The sequence below is a fragment of the Vombatus ursinus genome, unplaced genomic scaffold, assembly GCF_900497805.2.
Source record: "Vombatus ursinus unplaced genomic scaffold, bare-nosed wombat genome assembly UNPS02005286.1, whole genome shotgun sequence".
In the NCBI taxonomy this organism is placed as follows: Eukaryota; Metazoa; Chordata; class Mammalia; order Diprotodontia; family Vombatidae; genus Vombatus; species Vombatus ursinus.
The window spans coordinates 15777621-15802902 of record NW_020945064.1 but is presented as its reverse complement, the minus strand read 5'-3'; the positions used below and the strand labels follow the sequence as shown (position 1 = coordinate 15802902).

Below are 25282 nucleotides of genomic sequence, written 5' to 3'. Positions count from 1 at the left end.
CTCTCTCTCTCTCTCTCTCTCTCTCTCTCTCTCTCTCTCTCTCTCTCACTCTCACTCTCACTCACACACACACACACACACACACACACACACACACACACACACACACAATTCAATAACCTCCAGTATTAAATGTAAGATTTGCTTTGGTTGTTAAAGCCCTTCACAACTTGGCCCCTTCCTACCTTTCCTGTATTCTTACACCTTACTCTGAGATCCAGTGATGCTGACCTTTTTGTTCCTCTTCTCCTGATTCCATGCAGTTTCATTGGCTTTCCTTCATGTCTGGAACTCTCCCTACTCATCTCCACCTCCTGGCTTCAGCTTAAAACCCAGCTTTAAGAAGCCTTTCCTGTGCCTCCTCAATCTTAGTGCCTTCCCTTTGAAATTACTTCCAATTTATTCTCTATATATTTTGGTTGTATATAGTTTGCATGTTGCCGCCTTCATTAAACTGTGAGCTCTGTGAGAGCAGGGACTTTGTATCCAAAGTGCTTAGCACAGTGCCTGATACATAGTAGGTGCTTAATAACTGCTTGTTGACTTGAATAAAGGAGTAAGGTTTGGGCTTTAAGAAAGTGAAAAGTGAAAGAAAGTGAAAAAGATTTTATTCTCCAAAAGGGGACAAGAGACCTCTCTGAGTGTCTGTCTTCTCCTATGTGAAATAAGAGAGTTGGACTAGATGTTCTTTAAGGTAGCTGTCAGCCATAACTCTTATAATTCTATGATCGTCTTATTTATCTTTGTATCTCCCTCAGTACTACCAATTGTAGGCGATTAATCAGTGTTTGTTGAGTTGAATGGAATTGAATTGAAAAGTGAACACCATAGAACAGGTTTGCTGCTCTAAAAGTTTGTTCAAGTTGCTTTGATTTCTCGGTTCCTATCCAGTTTTGTTACTGTACTGGCTAAATTGTATTGAGTGGGAACTTGCTTGCTTTTCATAGTGAATTTAGGGACTTAGCTATGGTTTGAACTCAATGTTTTCTTATTTCTCAGAATCATCTTCAGTTGCCAGCTCTATAGAGGCTGAAATAGATGTTCTTTAAGTTGAGCACCAAGAAATGACTGTAAATTCTTGGTTTATAATCTTGGTCTTTCTATTTTCTTTTACAAGGAACTTGAAAGTTATGATTTTTTCTTCCCTCTTTTCTCCTTTTTCCCCCCTTCCCTCTGCTTACCTTGGAGGAAAGCTATTTTGTTGAAAGGATTGAGAAGGAATTTATTTGATATAATTTTTCCTCCAGGAATCTTATTCACTTTCTCTGTTTAAGCTGGTTTGTGTCAGTTCAGACATCTCTGAGCCAGTACTTGGTACGTCCCCTTTTGTTACAGAAACAGTCATTCCAAAGGAGAGAAATATGGGTAATCTTTTTTACCTAGGAGAGATTCTACCTCTCAAGGAGTTTTTTTTGTTTGTTTGTTTTTTTTTACTGCTTGGGCTCTTGGATCATCATCATCCTAATAGGTAACATTTATATAGAACTTTAAGGTCTGCAAAGTATTTTGCATACATTACTTCATCTGTGAGAAAAAATGGTAGTTTGGAATGTTGAAGAAGCATCAGAGGATCCCTATACTTCAGTACTTAAAAGAATGCTGATTTCATTAGTATGGGTATTACCTTCACCAATTTAGAGGGGTTGTAATATACAACTCAGTAAACTGTCTTCAAGAATTGCTATGGCATGGGACAGCTAGGTAGCTCAATGGAAGAGCACCAGCCCTGGAGTCAGGAGGACCTGAGTTCAAATGTGGCCTCAGACACATAGCACTCATTAGCTGTGTGACTCTGGGCAAGTCACTTAACCCCAGTTGCCCCCGCCCCATACATACATATAAAAAGAATTGCTATGGCAAATACATCAGCCTTTGACCAGATTGATAGTGAGCCTCTCTGAATTTAGCTAGGCTTATGTTTAGAAGACCCAACCTATAGGGCAACTGGGTGGCAAAGTGGATAGAGTGCAAGACCCAGAGTCAGGAAAACCTGACTTCAAATCTGGCCTTAGACACCAGCTTCATGACCCTGGGCAAGTCATTTAATCCTGTTTGCCTCAGTTTCCTCATCTGTAAAATGAGCTGGAGAAGAAAATGGCAAACTACTCCACTATCTTTGCCAAGAAAATCCAAATAGAATCACGAAGAGTTGGACACAACTGTAAACGACTGAACAGCAGAGTTTACTGTCCACAGAGGGTAGATTGGCTCCATTTCAGGGGGTTCTGTGCTACCCTGCTCCAGAGTTACGTAGACTGTTGTATCTTCTATGATAAGGATATTGTTTCTCATTTCCAAGGCTTTATTACTTTAGTCAGAGTAGGCGCTGGAACCAAGTATAGAGCTTGCTTCAGCACTGTGCTGTATTTTGTCAGGCAAATAATAGAAGTATAGGACTCAATCCATATGCTCAAGGAGTTTGCTATCCAGTAGGGAAGACAGATAACTTTGATGAAGCAATTAGAGAGTAGTAGAAGAATGTATAAAATGAAAGGCTAAGTGTATCAGAAGTTCAAAGAAGCCAGAGCAGCAATTAAGTGTCCTGGTGGTCATTATTTAACTCTGGTTTCTCATCCACAAAATGGCAGCATTACTACTTGCACCAGTACTCACCTCAAAAGATTATTGTTAGGAAAATGCTTTGTAACCTTCAAGTATGATTTAAATGTGAGATTGTTTTGTAAGGCATACAAATATTTTCTAATTAGTGGGGTTGGGAGTCATTGGGGAGGCTTCGTGTAAGAGATAGGACTTGAGCTGGGTTTTATAGCTTGGATAGATTAAATTGGATGGGGAAAGTATTTCTGGTTGGGCAAATAGAGTAAGAATATTTCCTTTCTTTTTTTTCTTGCCAGTTTTTTTAAACTTTTAAAATTATTTATTTATTTTTAGCATTTAATAAAAAAAAATTTGAGTTCCCAAATTCTCTTCCTCCCTCCTACCACTCCTCCACCCGCTGAGAAGGCAAGTAATATAATATCAATTATTCATATGAAGTCATACAAAACCTATTTCCATATTAGCCATATTGCAATAAAAAGGCAAGAAAAATAAAGTGAGAAAAGTGTATTTCATTTTATACTCAGAGTTTATCAGTTCTTTCTCTGGAGATTGATAGCATTTTTCATCATGACCCCTTTGGAATTTTGGATCAGTGTTGATCAGAGTAGTTGATCATTACTATATGGTTGTTCCTATGTATAGTGATTTTCTGGTTCTGCTCACTTCACTTTGTATCAGTTCATATAGGTCTTCCCATGTTTTTCTGAAACCATCCCCCTTGTCATTTTTTATAGCACTTGTTCATCCATTCCCCATGGAACATCCCTTCAGTTTCCAATTCTTTGCCACCACAAAAAGAGTTGCTGTAAATATTTTTGTCCATATTGTTCCATTTCCTTTTTCTTTGATCTCTTTGGGGTACAGGCCTAGTAGTGGTATTGCTGGGTCAAAGAGTATGGTACAAATTTTTTTTTGTTGTTTTATGGCACAATTTTTTGGTCCTTTCTGCATAGTTCCAAATTGTTTTCCACAATGGTTGGGCCAGTTGACAACTCCAACAACAGTTTGTTAGTGTACCTATTTTCTTTCTTCCCTTCTAGCATTTTTCATTTCTGATAGGTGTAAGTGGTACCTCAGAATTGTTTTAATTTGCATTTCTCTAGTCAATGGTGATTTGGAGCATTTTTTCTTGTGATTATAGATAGTCACTGCCTGAAAACTGCCTGTTCATAACTTTATAAATTGGGAAATGGCTTTTTTTTTTAGTAATAAATTTCACTCATTTCCCTGTTCTGATGATGGTGGAGTTCAAACATTTGACCATCCACCTCCATTTTCCTGTCCACTGTAAAAGCTCTTCCTTGCATGTCTCTTTTATGTGAGAGAATTTTCTCCATTCTCCCTCTCCCTTTCTGCCTTCTCACAGTGCATCCCTCTTCCTCACTGCTCCTTGATTTATTTTCCAGTTCAGTTATTTTTCCCGATATTTCACATTTTCTTCTATTTTTTAATTCTTTTGACTTTGTTTTATTGTTTCTTGATGTCTCATAGAGTCATTAGCTTCTGCTTGCACAGTTCTGACTTTTAAGGAATTATTTTCTTCAGTGAACTTTTGTACTTCTTTTTCCATTAGACCTATTCTGCTTTTTAAGGAGTTTTTTTCTTCAGTGAATTTTTGTGCCTCTTTTATCATTAGGTCAGTTCTGTTTTTTAAGGTGTTATTTTCTTTAGTATTTTTTGTGCCTCTTTTACCAAGATGTTCATTCTCTTTTCATAATTTTCTTGCGTCTTTCTTATTTCTTTTTCCAGTTTTTCCTCTACTACTCTTATCTCTTTCTTTAACTCTACTAGGAATTCTTTTTGAGTTGGGATGCCAATAAGCATCTTTCTTTGAGGCTTTGCATGTAGTTGTTTTCACATTGTTGTTTTCCTCTGAGTTTATGTTATGGTCTTCTCTTTTTCTGTTGTTTGCTCATTTTTCCAATGAGATATTTTACATTTTCTTCTATTTTTCATTTTTTTAAATTTTGTTTGATTCTTGATGACTCATAGAGTCATTAGCTTCTACTTGCCCAATTCTGATTTTTAAGGAATTATTTCTTCAGTTAGCTTTTGTACCTCCTTTTCCATTTAGCCAATTCTACTTTTAAAGGAGTTGTTTTCTTCAGTAGACTTTTTTCCATTTGACCAGTTCTGTTTTGTAAGGAGTTGTTTTCTTCAATCAACTTTTGTGCTTTTTTTCCAAGCTATTGACTCTTTTTTCATAATTTTCATGATTCTCTTGCATAACTCTCATTTCTTTTCCCAGTTTTTCTTCTGCCTCTCTACTTGATTTTCAAAATCCCTTTTGAGCTCTTCCAAGAGGACTTTTTGTTCTTGAGACCAATTCATATTCTCCTTTGAAGCTTTGCCCGTAGGTATTTTGACATTGTTGTCCTCTTCTGAGTTTGTGTTTGGATCTTTCCTGTTGGCATAGTAGCTTTTTCTGTGATCTGGGTTCTTTTTTGTTTTTTTGCTCATTTTAAAAAGTTGAGCTTGCTCCTGGAGTATGGGAGCACTGTTCCAAGCTTCTTGCATTGGGGGCCAGGGGCCTGATCACTGGCTTTTTGTGCTGGGGCCTCTGGGGGCTGATGGCTTGCCCATTGTGCTAGGGTGGCCCAGCCTGGTTGCTCCTGTTGTGCCCTGAGTTCTGGGGCTGGCAGTTTGAGCTGGCCAGCTGTGCCACTGGGAAGCTGAGCCAGGACAGTGGGGCCTCGGGTGCTGATCTGTGCTAAGACCTTCCCGCTGGCTTGTCCAGACACTGCCCGCACTGGGCTGCACTCTTTTTACCCAAATGAGATAGCTCTTTTCTGAAGTCCTAAGTTATCTTGGACTGGAAAATTGTTTCACTCCATCTTTTTGTTGATTGTTGCTCCAGAATTCTTTTAGAGGTTTAATTTAACATTGTTTCTGAGGGAAACTGGGGAAAGCTCAGGGAACTTCCTGGCTTGTCTCTACCATCTTCACAAACATTTCTGTATACAAAGAATGGGAAAAGAATTAAAATAAAATAAATATGAAATTGTGAATGTCATTTATGTGAAGTTTTTTAAAAGGGTGTATTAGTGAAAAAAGTGCCCTGCTTAGCCTTGTCCTGTTTTGAAGTTCCATCTGCTCCCTTCTTTGTATTTTAAACACATTTTCTTGATATTCTCTTCTTTTTTTTCCTGTATCATTATTACTATATTGCTCCTCACAACTGTCTTCTCCAAATAGAGGTCCTTCCTTGTAACAAATAACTGTAGTCATACAAAACCAATTCACACATTGGCCATGGCTAAAAATGTCTATCACGTTCTCTACCTCTAGATCAAGATTCTTTTGATTTTAAATTGTAGAATTTCTGCGACCTAGAATCTCTAGATTCTATACCATCACTTTTCTGCCAAGAGCTGGGAAAGCATGATTTCTCATCACTCTTATAAGTCATGGTTGATCATTGAAATGATCAGAGTTCTTAAGTCTTTCAGAGTTGTTTTCCTTTGCATTACTATGGTCATTAAACAATTGTTTTTGTTCTACTCTTTTTTACCTTGCATTAGTTCATGCAAAAGACTTCCCATGTTTACCTGAATCCCCACCTTTTGTAATTTCTTTTTTTTATTTTATTTTCAATTTACGGAACAAAACAAGCATTTTCATAACATAGTAAAATAAATAAGATGATTGCACATGAAACTGCAAATCTACCTTGTACAAACTTTCTGTTCCCTCCAAATATGCAACAGAGTTATCATGCAAATTTCTTTTTTTCTTCCCCTCCCCAGAAATGACTACTGTTAAACACAAATAGGTGATATACACATACACATACACATATATACATATATACACATATATGTGTAAAATTATTCTATGCATCTATTTACCAGTTCTTTGTCTGGATGCAGATAGCATTCTTCATATTTTTGATTTTATTTTTAATATATTTTAAATATTTTTATAATATATATTATATATAATTATAATAATTTTATTTTTAATTTGTGTATTTATAATAGTCAAAATGGCTTAGTTACTGAAAATCATTTTTAAAACAATATTGCTGTTACTATATATAATGTTTTCTTGGTTCTGCTCACTTCACTCTTCATTCTGTCATGTTCACCTTTTGTAATTTCTTATGATATAGTAATATTTTATTACATTCATATAATTTGTTCAGCCATTCATTAACTGATGGACCCCCACTTGACTTCCAGGTGTTTACTACAACAAAAAATGCTGCTGCAAATATTTTTGTACATATGGGTTCTTTCCCTCAATCTTTGATCTTTTTGAGGGTGTGTGTGTGTGTGTGTGTGTGTGTTTGTTTGTGTTTTATGCTTAGTAGTAGTATTGCTAGGTCAAAGGGTATGCACTGTTGGTGATTTGGGGGAGCGGTATAATTCCACATTGCTCTCCAGATTGTTTGGACAAATTCACGTCTCTTCAATAGTGTGTGTTAAGTTTATTTTCATTCTTTCAGAAGACACAAGATGGGTAATGCTATTTATAGGTGGTTGTTAATAATATCTACTGGCGAACTTGACCCTTGAAGAAGTACCTCTGACCCTGTACGTAGTAGGACTGTAGAATTTAGAGCTGGAAGGAGAATCTTGATCTTCCTCTCACTGAACCAATTCATTTTATAAATGAAAACACTTATGCTCCCAGAGCCCTTTAAGTGACCTGCTCAGGGTCATCCAGGTAGCAAGGAGAGCAGCGCTAGGATTTGGATCTGTTTCCTTTGTCTCTGACATGATACAACCATATACCTGATCCTAGAATAACCCCCTTACCATGACAGACAGTTTCCCTCCCTTTAGGGGCAGGGCTTCTCCTCCCCATTCACCTCTGGGGATTCTGGGCTCTTCCTTCATCACAAGGCTAGAAAGAGCCCACAGTATCATTTGTCCTGGTGTTCTAAGAGCTTGTGATTTCAATAATCTCTCACATCTGAATGCTGGAAAGGAAACTGATGATCGTTGGGCTCTTTTACGAAGTATGTTGTGGTGGACTTTAGTGTTGCTTCCAGTAATGGTGCTGGTATTGGAGAGAAGCAGCTCATCGTTTCCTCAGTCAAAGCAGGCTGCTCCATGTAGTTGTGTTATGTCTTTCACTGAGAAAGTCACAATGTCCCTGGTTTCAAGAACTTCATCTGAAAATTAGTCATTTATAAATATAGCTTCTTTATGGCCTAATGCTAAATTGTAGCCCTCTGCCCCATAAATGTGGGAAATTCTGTTTTGTATGTTCAAGGGAAGAAAACCTTAGAATATAGATTTGGAAAAAGCTGTTCCATTTTTAGAACCTGAAGATTAAAAGCCTGATAGCAACTCTTAAGACTTTAACACAAGAAAGTACTCGAAAGTTAAAGCAAATTTAATACTTTAAGAGAAGACATCAGAGGGGAAAGAGAAAAGGGAACAAGCATTCATTAAATGCCTACTATGTGTTAGGCATTTTGTAAATATTACTCCCTTTGATCCTTACTACAACCCTGGGAGGTAGGAGCTTATTATCTCCATCTTACAGTGGAAGAAACTGAGGCGAAGAGAGGTTAAATGACTTGTTCAGGGTCACACAACTAGTAAATACCTGAGGACAGATTTGAGCTCAGATCTTCTTGGCTTCAGGCCCAGGACTCCATCCACTGCCTCACCGAGGGAATATGGCAGTTGTCTTGTAATATTTGAAGGGCTGACATGTGGAAAAAAGATTGGACTTATTCTGCTTGTCCCTAGAAATTAGAACTAGAACAATGTGTGGAAGTTGCAGGAAACAGATACAGGCTTAGTGTATAATGAAAACCTTTTAAACAATTAAAGCTATCAGGAAGTAGAGTGGATTGCCCCAGGAGGGCAAAGTGAGCTCTCCCTCACTGGAGGTCTTCAAGTAAATGCTGTCTGACCACCTTATTGGGGGTGTAGCAGAGTGAGTGCTCGGAAAGCTACCAGTTGGAGTAAGTGTGATCTCCCTTCCAACTCTGAAATTCAACAGTTCAAACAACATTTCAGTTTTAGGGAAATTTTCATTAGTTTTTTTCGCCGTTGTGTATATATTCAGATTATAACTAGCATGTCCTTGGGAATCTTCCCAGGGTTGTAGTTGCTTTGAAAAATGAAATCTGTTTTTTCTTAATCTGGACTGACATTTTCAGTGTGATTTCAGGAAGGCCTTCTGCCTTCCTGAAAACTCTTCTTCAGGACAGTGCTGATGTGCCTCTCTCTTTTTTTTCCTGCAGCCATGACAGCCCTGATGCATCATTACCCTCACTCCACCATTGTCCCTGGCCTCATTGCCTTTTACTCTTCAGTCTGGCAGAAGTCATCCAACTTGGTCTGTGAGTTGGTTGGCCAAATATTGGCGGGCCTTATTCCATTCATGCTGAAGGCACTAGATCAGCATTTGTGACAATTTTAGTGAAGTATGTTAAAACTACAGCATTGGCATCCCCAGGGCACCTTTTCTTAATTGTTTTCCAGAAGGATGACTCAGAGCCCTTGGCCTGCCCCAAGCCAGTCACTATGTAGACACTTGAACAGGGAGGCAGGAAGGGGTTCCATTCTTCATTCCCAGAAGTGGCTTTAAAAGCCTCATACAGCATATCTGTACTTGATCTTTTTAGAAAAAAAATTACCAGATATTATCAGAGCAAGCGACAGCTGCAACCCTTTGGAGTCCTATATTCCCCCCTTCCACCCCACTACATATAGAATTGCTTGCACATGTACACATGCACACACATACATTCATATACACACACACACACATATTCCCTCACACATACATGCACATGCAAAAGTATATACACATAGAGCTGCTACGTGTTGAAGAGCAAGGCACAGGGTGTTTGGGAAGCTGTGAACATTAGTCCATATTTGAGGATTTCTCCAAGCAAAATGAAACTGAGAACAAAGGGCAGAGTTCAAATAGGCTAAATCCTTGGTCCTTCTTTCAAGTGTGAGAGAGGCTTGTTTATTTAAAGGGAGAGAGAAAAGTTATTGTGCCTTTTACAGATGTTTGAATTTTTCATATGAGGAAAAAAGTAGGTTTGTGTCCTGAAAGAGACACTATTAATTGGAAATCTTTGTTGACTTGAGGTATCTGAGATTCTGTTTTACCTTCCCAAAGAATGTAGCCCAAAGTTTTAGCCTGAATGAGCTATGACTCAGTGTGTGTGAGAGAGATGTTGGGATTTGTTTTCCTTGGAAAAGATGATATAAATTGTTTCTTTACTGTCAAAACACAAATTAATACTAATACTGTACACAGCAATTTAGACTCAAGTCTGCCAGAAACAATTTTATTGAATTTAACATTAACATATTTCCAAGCCATTTGAAGCCTGGCCAAAGAGAGATATCCAGACTGGCGTAGTACCCCATGCTTTCTGACATGGCACTACTCCAAAGTGATTTCAGGTAACAGGAATCTTGAACATGGGAATGATTACATATGTTAAAATAAAGTTTGAGGTTAACATTCCAAATAGTCACCACTCAGTTCCTTTCTGCATCACTTCTCCTTAAGAGTTCCCTCCTGTGGTCAGTGTCTTAATCTTGAATTTTTAATGAGAAGATCCTGGTGGGAAGGCAGTGATCCCATCTAGACAAGAGTTTAGTTTGGCTAACGCACTTAACTCCATTTCAGAAGAAGGCCATAACCTTTGTTCTTAGCACTTTCCTAAAGGAAAAAAATCTGGAAAGGGTTTTAGACTGGAGAAATAGTATTATTATTTCTAGAGAAGTGAAAAGGAAGTTTTTCATGTTTCCATCCTATGTGTATCTGTGCCCAGTTGTCCAGGAATTCAGGGGCCTCATCCTGCAACAGGAGTATTGGCCAAAAAACAGGCTTTGTTTTGAGCTATAGCCCCCTTTGAGCATGGCATTTAGTTTGTATATTTTCTCTGAGGGAGAGAGATAAATCTGCAGAATTCCTATGTCCTAGTTCCAGTTTTTGACCTTTATGAAAAGGATGCTTACTTCCAAATGCCTTTGTTTAAAAATTAACTTTCAGAATCTGCTCCTTGACTGTGTGAAGCCTGTGGCTGTAATGTGGGCTTCTGGCCTTTTAGGCAGCCAAATGAGAACACGTAAAATCCTAAATAATTTTGTGAGTGAGAGAGTAACAGGGAGAAAGAGTGTGTGCATTACACGATCTCCTACATGGAAGGAAAAATAAGAGGACCTTATTCTATCTGATAATTTAGATTTCCTATTTTAAAAAAGGAAAACTTTGTATTTTTTTCATTGTATTAACTTGTTCTCTGTTGTTAGGAATTAACAAACATTTTAGCCTTCCTGCAGTTTAGTATCTTCAATATCATGCTGCAGATTTTCCACTTTTTCCTTCATCAGATTCTACTGAAGACTCCTTTGAAGTGACCCTCTGGGAAGATTAGAGAAACGTAGACCTGCCACAGAAAGGTCGGGGACCCTTGTTGGAGACTGACTTTTTCTTTAGCACTAAGCATTTGCAAGAGGTGAACTGACTACAGGGAATTAAGTGTCACAGTAGGCCTGTGAAGTGGGTGGGTGACACGTCCCGTTTTCTCTCATCTCACCCCTAGAGAAACAGGTCACTCAGCCTGATGAGAGAGAGTTAGGCCAGAACTAAGCTTTTAGCTTTCTCTTCGATGTCCTGTATTGTCTCTCACCTCTCAAACTAAACTGACAATTGGCCATATGGATATCACATGTTTTTTACTGGTCCAGAGTTTAAGGCTGACTTTGACAGATAGCAGTGTCATTTCTCCTGTTTGGGTTGTATTTCATCCACTTGGAAATGGAACAGTTGACTCCTCAGATTCTAGGAGGCTGTAAATCTGGGGATCAATGGTACAACATAAAGAGTGCTAGGCAGAGAGGCAGAAACTTGAGTTCTGGTTTGAGCTTGGCTACTGATTTGCTTTGTGACCTTGGACAAGTCATTCAGTGTTCTCTTTGGCAGCACATACACTAAAATAGGAATGATACAGAAAAGATGAGCAAAGTCCTTGAGTGAGGATGATACACAAATTTGTAAAGACCAGTTGTTTAGCTTTGCTTTGTTGGACCTGAGATTCTATAACTGAAACAATTATAGCTGATAGAATTATATATAGTATTTTATGGTTTATAGAGTACTTTATGCAGTTATCTCATACGTTCTTCACAGCAGTCTTGTGAAGTAGAGAGTACAAATGTTATCTCCATTTTTTACATTAAGAAAAAATGAGAGTCAAAGTACACAACTGGTTAGGGTAGATTTGAACTCAGTTCTTGTGACAGCACGTCCAATGTTCTTTTCATTAAAGTACGACTACCTCTTATGTGTAAAACTGAGGTGTTGAAACAGATGATATCTAAGTTCCTTTTTTACTCTAAAATGATGATTCTGTGATTTTCAGTGATAGAAGTATATATTCTTTACAAAATAAGATTAAACTGTAGTATGAATGTTGATGACTTGAAAAATTAGTGCTGGAAGGGTACTTTGAGGCTGTCAAACTCCCCTCTTTTACAGATGAAGAAACTGAGGTCCAGGGAGGTTAAGTTTGTTGCCCAGGGTTGTGCAGACAGTAACCCTCACTGGTAAGATTTGAATCTGGTCCTCTGCCTCCAGAGCTGGTATTCTTTTCCCTCAATTATCCTTTTCTAGCAAGTGTGTACAGTTTACACTACTCCTTAGAATATCATGCCTTAAGTTCAACTTACTAAATGGTTTTCCTTCTGCCTATTTTACTGTCAGGTCTTATAGAGAAAAACATTTTCCTAGAGCCTGTTCTGCAAGGAACAGGCACATGCTACTAAATATTTTAATCAGAAAGAAAAGATACAGGTATCTTCCTATTCTGGAAAATGGCTAGGTAAAATTCTGCATATTGACCTATAGTTTTCCTATTTGACTTCATTAGCCTCTAAGTTCCTTGAGGGCAGGGAATATCATTTTAAAAAATTCAATTTTATTTTCAGTTCTAAACTCCCTTCCTTTCCTTTTCCCTTTTCCTATCCATTGAGAAGACAAGAGAAAAAAAAAGCACTCCATTACAAATATGCATAGTCCTCTAAAACAAATCTCCACATTAGCTATGTTCCTTCCACTCAAAAAAAAAAAGCAAGAAAAAGAAAAAAACCAGTCCATCAGTTATCTTATCTGGGTTTGGATATCATATTTCATCATGAGTCCTTTGGAACTGTGGCGGGTCATTGTTGTTGATTAGAATTACTGAGCTTTCAAAGTTGATTATCTTTACAATATTACTGTTACTGTATAAATTGTCCCCCTGGTTTTGCTCACTTTACTTTGTATCGGTTCATACAAATTTTTGCAGGTTTTTCTGAAGCCATCCCCTTCATCATTTCTTATGGCACAATAGTATTCCATCACATCCATATACCATAACTTATTAAGCCATTCCCCAATTGATGGGCATCCCTTTAATTTCCTTCTTTGCCACCACAAAAAAAGCTGCTATAAATATTATACATATGGGTGATTTCTCTCTCTCTCTTCTTTTTTTTTTTTTTTTTTTTATTCCTTGTTGAAGTGTGAGCACAGTGTAATAGCTTTTTGGGGCATTAATTCCAAATTGCTTTCTAGAATGGTTGGACTATTTCATAGGGGCTATCATTTTTAATCTTTGTACCCCCAGCTTCTACCACAGTGCCTTACACATAGTAGGCAATTAAATGTTTGTTAAATTGAATTCACTTGGATGATAGTCTAGTTGGACATTTCTTGTCAAGTTTGCTGATGACAGAGTTGGGAGGGAGAGCTAACATGTTGAATAACAGTGTCAGGATCTCAATAGGTTGGAATAATGGACTGAATTATCCTCCCACCTTTCAGCAGAGAGGTAGTAGACTAGAGGTATGGAAAGATTCATACATTTTAGACATTCATACATTTAAACATGGCCATTATCTTGATTTGTTTGGCTTAATTGTTAAAAGGAAGTTTTCGGATGAAGAAATGAAAGCTATCTATAGTCATATGAAAAAATGCTCTAAATCACTATTGATTAGAGAAATGCAAATCAAAACAACTCTGAGGTACCACATCACACCTTTCACTTTGGCTGACATGATGAAACAGGAAAATGATAAATGTTGGAGAAGATTTGGGAAAATTGGTACATTAATGCATTGTTGGTGGAGTTGTGAAATGATCCAGCCATTCTGGAGAGCAATTTGGAACTGTGCCCGAAGGACTATAAAACTGTGATCCAGCATTACCACTTCTAGGTCTGTATCCCAAAGAGATCATAAAAGTAGGAAAAGGATCCACATGTACAAAAAATATTTATAGCAGCTTTTTTTGTGGTGGCAAAGAATTGGAAATTGAGGGGATGCCCATCAATTGGGGAATGGCTGAACAAGTTGTGGTATATGAATGTAATGGAATACTATTGTTCCATAAGAAATGATGAACAGGCAGACTTCAGAAAAACCGGGAAACACTTGTATGGTCTATTGTACACAGTAACAGCAGCATTGTTTGGTGACTAACTTTGATAGACTTAGCTCTTCTCAGCAATACAAGGATCTAAGACAACTCCAAAAGACTCGTGGTGGAAAAATGCTATCCACATGCAGAAAAAGAATATGGTGTCTGAATGTAGATCGAAGCATACGGTTTGCTTGCTCTCTCTCTCTCTCTCTCTCTCTCTCTCTCTCTCTCTCTGTTTCTTCTTTCTTGTGGTTCCTCTTATTGGTTCTAATTCTTTACAACATGATTAGTATGAAGATATGTTGAATATGAATGTATAAGTAGAGCTTATCTCAGATTGCATGCTGTCTTGGGGAGTGGGGAGGGGAGAGGGGGAGAAAATTTAGAACTCAAAATCTTATGGAAGTGAATATTGAAAACTAAAAATAAATTAATTAAAAAAAAGAAAAAAAAAGAGAGGGTTCCATTTCTGGGAATGGAGAGGGTAATCAATAGAATCTTTAGGGTGTGACAGTGCTACTAAAAAAAAAAGAAAGAATCAATGAAATATCTCCTCCCCATTCCCCCATCTACCATGGGCTAAATCTAGTAGGTTGAAATTTAACAGGAATACATGTAAAATCCTACACTTTGGTTCAAAAAGTCAATAGGATTGAGGAATGCATGGTTAAACTAATTAATGTGAGAAAGATCTGGATTTTAGTACAGTAAAAATTCAGTATAAATCAGCAAGGTGACAGGAGAGCAAAAACAAAAAAAACTAAAATAATGCTCTCCTAAACTGCATTAAGAGAAGTAGGTGATTGTACCATCATTTAGGAAGGAAATTTTTCTTGAAGTCCATCTACAGGAATGTGACTAGGATGGTGAAAAGACTGGAGATTATGCCAATGAGGATTAGTTGAAAAAACTAGGGTTACTGAGTCTAGCAGTAATTTCTTTATTCAGGTATTTGAAGAGTTGTTATGTAGAAAGATTAGTTTTGTTCTGCTTGGCCCCACAGTACAAAATTAGGAATAATGAGTACAAGTTGCAGAGGCATATTTTGGCTTGCTGTAAGGAAAGGCTTGGAATGAAAGCTGTCCCCCAAAGGAATGGGTTGCTTCATGAGGTTATCCTGAGTTCTCTATCCCTGAAAATGTCTTAATGGAGTCTGGATGACTATTTTTCAGGGATATTATAGAAAGAATTTTTGATGAGGGGTGGGGTTAGACTCTGTGATCTTTGAAGCCCTTTAATCTCTGAAATTTTGTGATTTTGATCATCTTTGTTTCTTTTCTGTCTAGGTATAGACAGAGACACGACCTGCACAGCAGATCCTGCTGGCCTTGACCTGAGAGAATGCCTCCATGGCTGCTTAGCTCCCTTCCGTGATGGGCTGTGGGACAAGTAAGGTCCTTCCTGAGCCTCCCACGGATGTACAACTGGATCTGGTCAAAAAGGTTGAGCCTTACACTGGCCACAAGACTGATGTGTATAAGCATTTCATCAAAGATGATGGAGGTGGGGGCCTTAAAACTGGATGCCCATCACCCCCTTATCACATTCAGCCTTATCTGGGTGCCCATCTGGCCAACCACATGGAGCCTCATGAGCCCCGAAGGACCAGAGTGGCCAAATACCGGGCTAAATTTGATCCTCGAGTAACAGCTAAATATGATATCAAGGCCTTAATTGGACGGGGCAGCTTCAGCAGAGTTGTGCGGGTAGAGCATAAGGCTACCAAACAGCCCTATGCCATTAAGATGATTGAGACCAAGTACCGGGAAGGGAGGGAAGTATGTGAATCTGAGCTGTGTGTCTTACGACGGGTTCGCCATACTAACATCATCCAGCTCATTGAAGTATTTGAGACACAGGAACGTGTCTACATGGTGATGGAGCTAGCCACTGGTGGAGAACTGTTTGACCGGATCATTGCCAAAGGCTCCTTTACTGAGAGAGATGCCACCCGGGTACTGCAGATGGTGCTGGATGGGGTCAAGTACTTGCACACACTGGGCATCACACATCGGGACCTGAAGCCAGAAAACTTGTTGTATTATCACCCAGGCACAGACTCAAAGATCATGATCACTGACTTTGGGTTGGCAAGTGCCCGGAAGAAAGGGGATGACTGCCTCATGAAGACTACCTGTGGCACTCCTGAGTACATCGCCCCAGAGATACTAGTCAGGAAGCCCTACACTAACTCTGTGGATATGTGGGCCCTGGGGGTCATATCGTACATCCTCCTGAGTGGAACTATGCCCTTTGAAGATGACAACCGGTCCAGGCTCTACCGGCAGATCCTAAAGGGGAAGTACAGTTATTCAGGGGAGGTGAGTATGGTGGCTGTGGCTTCTCCTGGCATTCATGAAGATGGGCTTTGTTCTTGTTTTCTCCTTCCAAGGAGCTCCTTGGAGAGAACATCCCCTCTCCCACATCCCTAAGCCTGTGCAGCAAGCCTTCCTTTCCATACATTTCTCTTCCCAGAACATTTGTGGCTGTTGTGGAGAGAAAGCAGACAGGCATGTTTAAGTTGTGATGTGGAATCTTTTATATTTTTTTTAAAATATTTTTAGCATTGAGAATAGAGATGGTAAGTGGGTGTACCCTGCAGGTCCTGCTTCAGGATATCAACTCTGTGGGCTTCCTTAAGAGTTTTCCCTTTGTTTCTCTCTGAGGTTGAAAGATGAACTCTCAGTCAATCAAGAAGTATTTCATTTATGGAGTACTTATTATGTATGTGTTTAGTCCAGTGGCTTGCTAGCACCATGGTGGAAACAGAAGTGCTCTTGAGACACAATTTCTATCCTTAGGGAACCCAAGTCTTATCTGAAGAGAAGATTAACGTAGCTGACATCTATATAGAGCTTTAGGTTTACAAAGTGCTGTGCAGCACATAATCTTATTGGATACCTCTATCAACCCTTTGAGGTTGAGAGGGACTGTGGGTGTTACTATCCCTGTTTTTGTTGTTGTTTTTTGTTTTAATTAAAACTTTTTTTATTAGTACTTACATTTATTTCAGGTATGCAGTTTACATGCGTATTATTGAGCAAAATTGGATTGCAAACAGATATACAGATATCATAACAAGCAGTATCAAATAATGTAACTGGCAGTAGTGTTACAGGCATATTAATGGAACTGGTAAGGAAGAATCATGGAAGAGGACTATTATCCCTGTTTTACAGAGGAGGAAACTGTGTCTGAAAGATTGAGAAATGACTTATTCCTCTTCCCACAGTTTGTTCCTTTCAGAATTTGAATCCTTTGGGCTACCTGATTCAAGCTCTGGTGCACTGCTTACTGTGGCATAATGTCTTCCTAGGAAACAGTACACTTAATTTATTAGTTGCTGGATTGTTTGATAATGATAATAATAACTAGCATTTCTATAGTGCTTTAAGGTTTGCAAAGCACTTTACAAATACTCATTTGATCCTCACAGTAACCTTGGAAGGTAGGTGCTATTATAAAACTATTTGACAAATGAGGAAACTGAGGCAGGCATTGATGAAGTGACTTGTCCAGGGTTACACAGCTAGTGAGTGGTTGAGGCTGGATTTGAACTCAGGTCTTTCTGCCTCCAGGTTCAGTGCTCTATCCACTGTGTTGCAAGCTATAGATAAATGCTGTATGAATTAAGGAAAGAAGGACATTCATGAGGACTGAAATAGGTGGGGAAAATTGCATGAAAGAAGTGGGACTTGAGTGGAGCTTTAAAGGATAGATAGAATTTGACCATTTCAGTGAATAGCATCATTGAGAGTGCTGTGACTTATGTCTGGTATCTCTGATGTCCTATTCATTGAGATAACAGTGTGATTCCTGCGTGTGGAATCCACTGTTATCTCTGATGCATTTGGGGCTAGAAAGACTAAAAGGGATTTTAGCTCATGTCAAATGGCCAGCGTTTTTTTTTGTTTGTTTTTGTTTTTGTTTTTCATTTTCTTAATTCAGGGTGTATAACATTGACTAGTAGGTACGTTGACCTTAGAAACTTAGCAGGTATCAGGTCATATTTTAACCCCAGAGTTAATACTTTGACTAGAGTAATCTTAGTGGATATCTGAAAAATGCTTCTTTGGATAGTATTGGCAGTGCCCTTCCTGTTGTGCTTTGTCAGCTTGCCCCCAGCTTCCCCAAGGGAGCTTGGCTGCCGGGGCAGACAGTTGTCCTGCTTCATTTTGTATCCTAAAGTCAGGATTCCAAGGAGCAAAGATAAATCAAGGCATTAAAGTTTACAGAGAGAATGTTGGGCATTGGAAGCTGTCCTGCCTTTTGGTTTGCCAATAGTAATGCATTGTCATTTGGCAGTAGCCTTTGAAAAGTTCTTAGGATAAGTGGGCAGATCTCTTTCTCATAGAATACAGGATTTTAGTCCAGGCAGTTATTTATTTCTCTTTGTCTTCTTTAAGCTGTGAATTGCTCCTTTTGACATTCGGTGCTCAGAACAGTGATTTCTGCCTGGTATCAGTGAGTTAGAGTTTTGTCTGCTTTTCCTCCATGTCTTCACTGCTCCTTAATTCTTCTTGGTGAAGAGGACAGTGAAAGAGTAGGCTGGGCTTTGTGGCCTGCTGCTGCCACTGCTGATTCCCTTGAAGAGGTCATTGTTTGGTCAGCTTAAATAGAATACTTTCTGTCCTTTTTAGTTCAAGGAGTGAGGGACAGGGCCTGGAGACTTGCCTCACACAAGGAAGTTTTAAAGACCTTCCTCCTACTTCTGCCTCAGCCAGCTGGCAAGACAGCATTTCCTTCCACAAGTGATTGAGGTTCCTCATACTTCTCAGATGACTACTTAGAGACGAAACTTACCTGACTCTCTCTCCCTTGTCGACTTCAAAGTCAGAGTTAGTTCAGATTTGCAGTCTCCCTTGATTACAAGCTAGATAATTATATTACTTAGAGGAAACCTGAATATGATATTTCCATGATAGAAATCCCAGGGTGAGATTTGTGAAACCCAGTTGGCTGAATGAAAAGAGAGAAAAAGAGAGAGAAAGTGAGTGGTGAATGTGTGTGTGTGTGTGTGTGTGTGTGTGTGTGTGTTGGGGAGGGAAGGTATCTCCCTCCCTATGTCTGTACCAGGCTGTGTGTGTATAGGTAGTGTACTTAGGAAGCATAATGATTGTTTGTTCTGCATGATGATATTAGAAATGTAGGGGAAACAGTACAGCACAACATTAACAGGTAACAAATGAAAGCAAGCTGTCAAAGTCTGTATGTAGCAATTCTGCTGCCTTCTTTTGATGTGAAATGGTAGATGAAGACCTAGAAGCTGTTGCTGATAATGTTATCTGATATATTTTCATTGCAGTGACTAAACCTTTGTAAATGTCATAGAAAGCAGATTATAGTGAAGGAGAAGTTCTGAAATGCATTGTTGGGTTGCACCCAGATTAGAATGATCAGATCTTAGATCTGGAACTGATCTTAATGATTGAGTGCTGTGTTTATTTTTAGAAATGAGGACCTTACAGTTTGGTGAAGTTTTAGTGACTTGCCTGAGATTACACAGAGTTGTGTAATGTTAAGCAATCAAATTTTGTAGTCCTTAAGCAGCTTGAGAATTTGAACCTAACTTTCTTGACTCCATTACAAAATAACAAGTAATTATGATTACTTACATTTCTGAAATGCTTCAAGGCTTTCAAAGTAAATATTATTCCTGTTTTATAGATAAGAAAACCAAAACTGAGAAATCAAGTGAAACTTTGGAAGAAGAGGCTAACCTAGTTGAAAATTTCCAGCACCCCCAGCAAACAAGTGTAAATCCAAGAGAATTTCCTAGAACTTACCTGCATCATCTTGGTTGAGATTATGTGTGCCTGACATATGAAGTGGTTATCAGTATTTCCTAGTTCATTTTGATTCAGTCGTAACATGTTAGAGATGGAAGGTACTTTAGGGACTGTCTAGTGTAGCTCCCTCATTTTTACAAATTAAAAAAAATTTTAATTTTATTGCCATCTTTTGTTTTCACATCACCTTTATTTCCAAATATATCATTTTCCTTGCCTTTACTAATCAAACCATTCCTTATAACACAATTAAAAAAAAGAGGGGGAAAAGCAGTGTAGGAAAACTAGGCAACTCATCAATCATGCCTGGCAGTCCGTGCCTTGTTCCACACCTTTAGTTCCACCTGTGCAAAGAAGGGAGAAAAATGTATTTTTTTATCTCTTCTCTGGGGCCAAACTTCATTACAAATATGCTTATTCAGTTTATGTTCTTTCTATTTATATTGTTGTAGTCATCGTGTGTTTTCCTGGTTCTTATTTCTCTCTGTCTTTCCATGCTTCTCTGAATTTTCTATGTTTAACATTTCTTACAGTGCAATAATATTCTTTCACATTCATGTACCGTTTTATTTAGCCATTCCCTCATCTAAGTCAATGCCATCTTCATTTTGTAGATCAGGAAACTGAGGCTCACAGAAGTGAGTTGTCTGTGGCTCTTAAGCTGGATACCGACAGAGTCAGGAATGAGAGAAATCAGCATTTATCGATCCTCTGCTGTATGTGATCATAGCAGTCCACTGTTGGTGCATTGCTGAGACTTCAGGCTGCTCTTCTTGGTCCTCATTCCAAGTCTGTCTGGTACCCTGAGGGCCCCAAGCATCTTCATACTTAGATGGCCCCTAGCACTGTGGGCTTAAAGAGAATTCACTCATCACTGTTCTTTTTTCCTGCATGCTGTTCCACTCTGGCCAACTTGGAACAGAAATAAGATCAGCAGTTTTTGGAACTCCTACTGTGTAAGGCATTGGGCAAGGCATGGAGGATGACAGAGTATAAGATTCTGCCTTCAGGAAGTTTTCAGTCTAGTGGAGGAGGCATAAAAGGGACAAATATGCAAACCTTCAAATGCTGAGGAAGTTCCAGATGAGAAGCTGTAGGTAGATATTACAGGAGATGAGAGAAGAAAAGGAGGAATCACTTTGCACTGTGGAGTGGAAAAAGACTAGAGGCTATTGCAGTGGTTTTTGTATGAGCCAATCAAGGGCTTGGACTCAGGCATTGATAGTGGAAAGAGAAAGGAAGAACCAATGGGATTTGGTGGCTATTTAGATATAGGATTAATGAGGAATCAAAAATGACTCTGAGGTGAGGTGTAGTGGCAACAAGCCTGTAATCCCAGCTGGAGAGGTTGAGGCTGGCGGATTTCTTGAGCTCAGGAGTTCTGAGCTATACTGACCAGATTATATTGCATTAATATGATGATTCCCCCCACTTCACTCTCCCTCCTGGAGATGAAGGAGTATTGGGTTGCCTAAAGAGCGCAAAACTGACATGGGTCAGAAATGGAATAATCAAAACTTCTGTGCTGATTAGTAGTGGGATTGGACCTGGGAGGAGTCCCCAGACTTCCAGAATGGATGAGATAGGGAAGACCCAGTCTTTAAAAAAAAAAAAAAATCTCAGGTTTTGAGACTAGAAATGCACAGAGAGTGAAGGTGGTGGCTAAGATTTTGTTTCTAGATTATCCACAAACCAGATACAGTAAGTAGATGACAAGTCACCTGTATATATAGGGTTCCTCTCTTTTATTTCCCCTGAAATGAGAGAACAGATTTGTGCATGAAAACTTCAGTGTCATACCATGGGGAAGTGTTAAGTTAAGTTGAGCCTTTGCAGGAATGGAAACTGGCACCTCAGGGAGAAACTTGTGGTAAGGCAGTAGTTTCTGGTTGCAGAGGGCTAGAAAGTTAGGGAGTTCCCAAATCTCCCTTTCCCTCACCTAGTTTCTCAGGGGATGTGGGTTTTGGGAGTGTCATGGTACCTTCTGTGCTTCACATTGAACCAGCAGAAGGAAAGGCCTGGAGGCATGAGGTAAGCTGTCAGGCTTCAGTGTGGATAGCCATAAAAAATGCATCCCACTTTAACTCATAGTCATTTAACTAATATTTGTTGGAAATTAAAATAAAAGGTACAGTTTTAAACTTTAAAATGCCCAACTTATCATGTAGTTATATGGATAACAATTCACATATTTTAAAAACACCTTAAGGTTTACAAATTACTTTACTCACAACAACTTTAAGTAACTTAAGTATTATTACCCCCATTTTGCCAATGAAGAAACTGAGGCTCTGGGGGGTCAAAACTTAGCCACTGTTAATACAGCTATTGAGTTTGTGAGTATTCTAAATTATCTTAAGTAGACTCTGAAGAGGGGCAGCTAGGTGGCGCAGTGGATAGAGCACCAGCCCTGAAGTCAGGAGGACCTTCAAATCCGGCCTCAGACCAAACACCTGACACTTAGTAGCTGTGTGACCCTGGGCAAGTCACTTAACCCCAACTGCCTTTAAAAAAAAAAAGTAGGCTCTGAAGATCACCCAGAAAGATAAAGCACCAGACATCAAGGTCCTTTCTTGAGCTGAACTGTCAAGCATTCAAACTCTACTGCAGAGAGTACAACTCTGTTGGGCTGGGGTGTTTCTCCAATGCCAAATGTACATTTGCCTAAGACTGTTTTATAGAGAACTAACACAAGGCAAACACTTGCGTGGAGGTTAGAAGAAGTGATACAAGGATATACTCAAGGTCTCTCTGAAGAACTCTGGAATTGATTGTGAGACACGGGACACACTGGTACAAGACTGCCTGACATGGCGTGCCCACATCAAAGAAGGTGCTGTGCTCTATGAGTGAAGAAGAATCACAGTAGTTCAAAATAAGCGTGAGACGTGCCAACATAGAGACATCTCCACTCCAAATGTTTATATGGACTATTTGTGCCCAACCTGTGATAGAGCCTTCCAAGATCAAATTGGTCTCATCAGTCATAGTTGAACCTGGAACCCAAAATAGTGATGTCACTTTGGTCCTCTTTGAGCACAAAGGACAACCAAACCAAGGCTACTGAGTGTGTGCAAGAACTGAAACTATGTTTTCTGATTCCAGGTCCAAGGTCCTTTACCATGCCAAACACTGTATGAATGTAAGAAAGTATTATCATTAATACTTTTAGTATTTGAGTTCAACTAATCTGTGATTATCTCATGCCCTTGTATCCTTCTGAACCATCACTGACACACAGCACAACAGTCAATACCTTGAGACACCTAATAAGTACTCTGGGTTCTGGCAGCCAGCAAAGCTCTGTAAAATACTGCAGGTAAAATATGACTATTTAAATTAATACACCATATTTGGAAGCCTGTGCCTAACAGTCTTAGGCAAATGTACATTTGGCATTGGAGAAACACCCCAGCCCAACAGAGTTGTACTCTCTGCAGTAGAGTTTGAATGCTTGACAGTTCAGCTCAAGAAAGGACCTTGGTGTCTGGTGCTTTATCTTTCTGGGTGATCTTCAGAGTCTACTTTTTTTTTTTTTAAAGGCAGTTGGGGTTAAGTGACTTGCCCAGGGTCACACAGCTACTAAGTGTCAAGTGTTTGGTCTGAGGCCGGATTTGAAGGTCCTCCTGACTTCAGGGCTGGTGCTCTATCCACTGCGCCACCTAGCTGCCCCTCTTCAGAGTCTACTTAAGATAATTTAGAATACTCACAAACTCAATAGCTGTATTAACAGTGGCTAAGTTTTGACCCCCCAGAGCCTCAGTTTCTTCATTGGCAAAATGGGGGTAATAATACTTAAGTTACTTAAAGTTGTTGTGAGTAAAGTAATTTGTAAACCTTAAGGTGTTTTTAAAATATGTGAATTGTTATCCATATAACTACATGATAAGTTGGGCATTTTAAAGTTTAAAACTGTACCTTTTATTTTAATTTCCAACAAATATATGAATAAGGCCAAAAGAAAGAAAATAAATTTTAAAAATTGATCATCAATGATTGTACATATAACTGTGTAGTTCTGTTATTTACTGATTGTCAAAAGAAATGAGATATTTTAATAGTTATAGCAAATCATCCCTTGTATGTAACATGAATTTTGTTGCTGTGGACATTTTTATTTACGTAGTTTTAGGGTATGTTTATGTACTTTAGGTTCTGCTTTCATTACTCTATCCTCATGTCTTATATTTGTGTAAATCCTTCAAATTTGTTGTTTCTTATGACTTAATAATATCTTGTATTGATATTATGTATCTTATATCTTATGTATTATATTGATATTATGTATCTTATATCTTATATTGATGTTATGAGAGGCAGTCTGTTGTGATAAAGGGGCATCCTTGGAGTCAGGGAGACCTGGGTTTAATTTATACCTTTGATATATGCTATGAGCACATATAACCTTGAGCAAATCCCTTAACTTCTTTGGTCTTCACTTTCCTTATCTCTCCAGTGAGGGAGTTAGACTACATGGCACCCAAGGTCCCTTACCAGTTTTAAATTTGTGGTGCTAAGATTCCAAGTTACAAATCAGTTGCCAATGTGTCAGTGGAGAGAGTTTCCACACATGGAATTCCTCACACTTATGAAGTCTTAGGTCCAGGAAAGATAAACAATTCAAACACTATGATTTATTCAGCTATGCCTGATTATTGGGCACAAATATTTTTGTACAAATAGCTGTTTTTCCCCACCCATAAATCCTTAGGGTATAAACCTAATAGTAAAATTGCTGGATCAAAGGGTATTATAGAACACTTTTTTTATAACTCTTATTGCATAATTCTTTATTTTTTTCTAAAAGATTCAAACAATTAATAGTTCCACTGACACTATTAGCCTTGGGTGAGAATTATTGTCCTTTTATAGATGAGGAAACAGGTTCAAAGAGAATGATTTGTCCACGATTGCATGGCTACAGTAGGAAATCCATATGCAAATCTATATGCAAAGATGCCACATTTTAAGAAAGACTACTTTCTTGGATTCTAGGTCTGCATATAACTTCCAGATTTGAGAGCTCTTGGTGCTGGTAATTTATCTGATTAAAGTTTTGCAGTCTCTAACTGGCTATTGATTTTTACGGCAGGAGAATTGTAAATGAATGCGGTTGTGTTTTACCTTTAAGTCCTCCTGTCAATGAGCAGAAATTAGCTAGGGGCATTGACTTTAGCTCTGTCTAACTGGGATTATGTCCGGTAGCCCACCTCCTCATTCACGTGTCTCTCTTTTGGTGATGAGCATGGGTGGATGTCTAATACTTCTTTAAGTGTTGAGAATTTAAACCTTGGCTTACAAATGGAAATTAACTAATCATTCCCCAGAGTTCATTATTGCTTCTCTTGAGAGAGAGCCAGTTTTACCTTGAGCTTGTGCTAACCCAGGACACAGGTTTCCTGTTCCTCTGAAAGAGACTTAGAGGGCAACTGATTCTGGGTGTTCTTCTCTTAGAGACTTTTGAGGGGGAGATATCATAGGATCTTAGATTTAGACGTTTTTAGTTCAGCTGAGTCCTAGAGAGTTTAAGCTGTTTA

General features: G+C 38.7%; 1 protein-coding gene and 1 non-coding gene across 2 annotated transcripts in view; both read left to right on the top strand.

The window, feature by feature from the left end:
- PSKH1 (protein serine kinase H1) overlaps positions 1-25282 on the top strand; it is a 63306-nt gene that overhangs the window by 5035 nt on the left and 32989 nt on the right. The window contains exon 2 of the mRNA XM_027847643.1: positions 15243-16277. Within this exon, the coding sequence (XP_027703444.1) occupies positions 15330-16277 (948 nt within the window). The 5' untranslated portion in view covers positions 15243-15329. The remainder of the gene's footprint in view (positions 1-15242; positions 16278-25282) is intronic.
- LOC114032451 lies at positions 11460-11563 on the top strand. Its single transcript, XR_003567834.1, has one exon. It is a non-coding gene; the product is annotated as a U6 spliceosomal RNA (small nuclear RNA).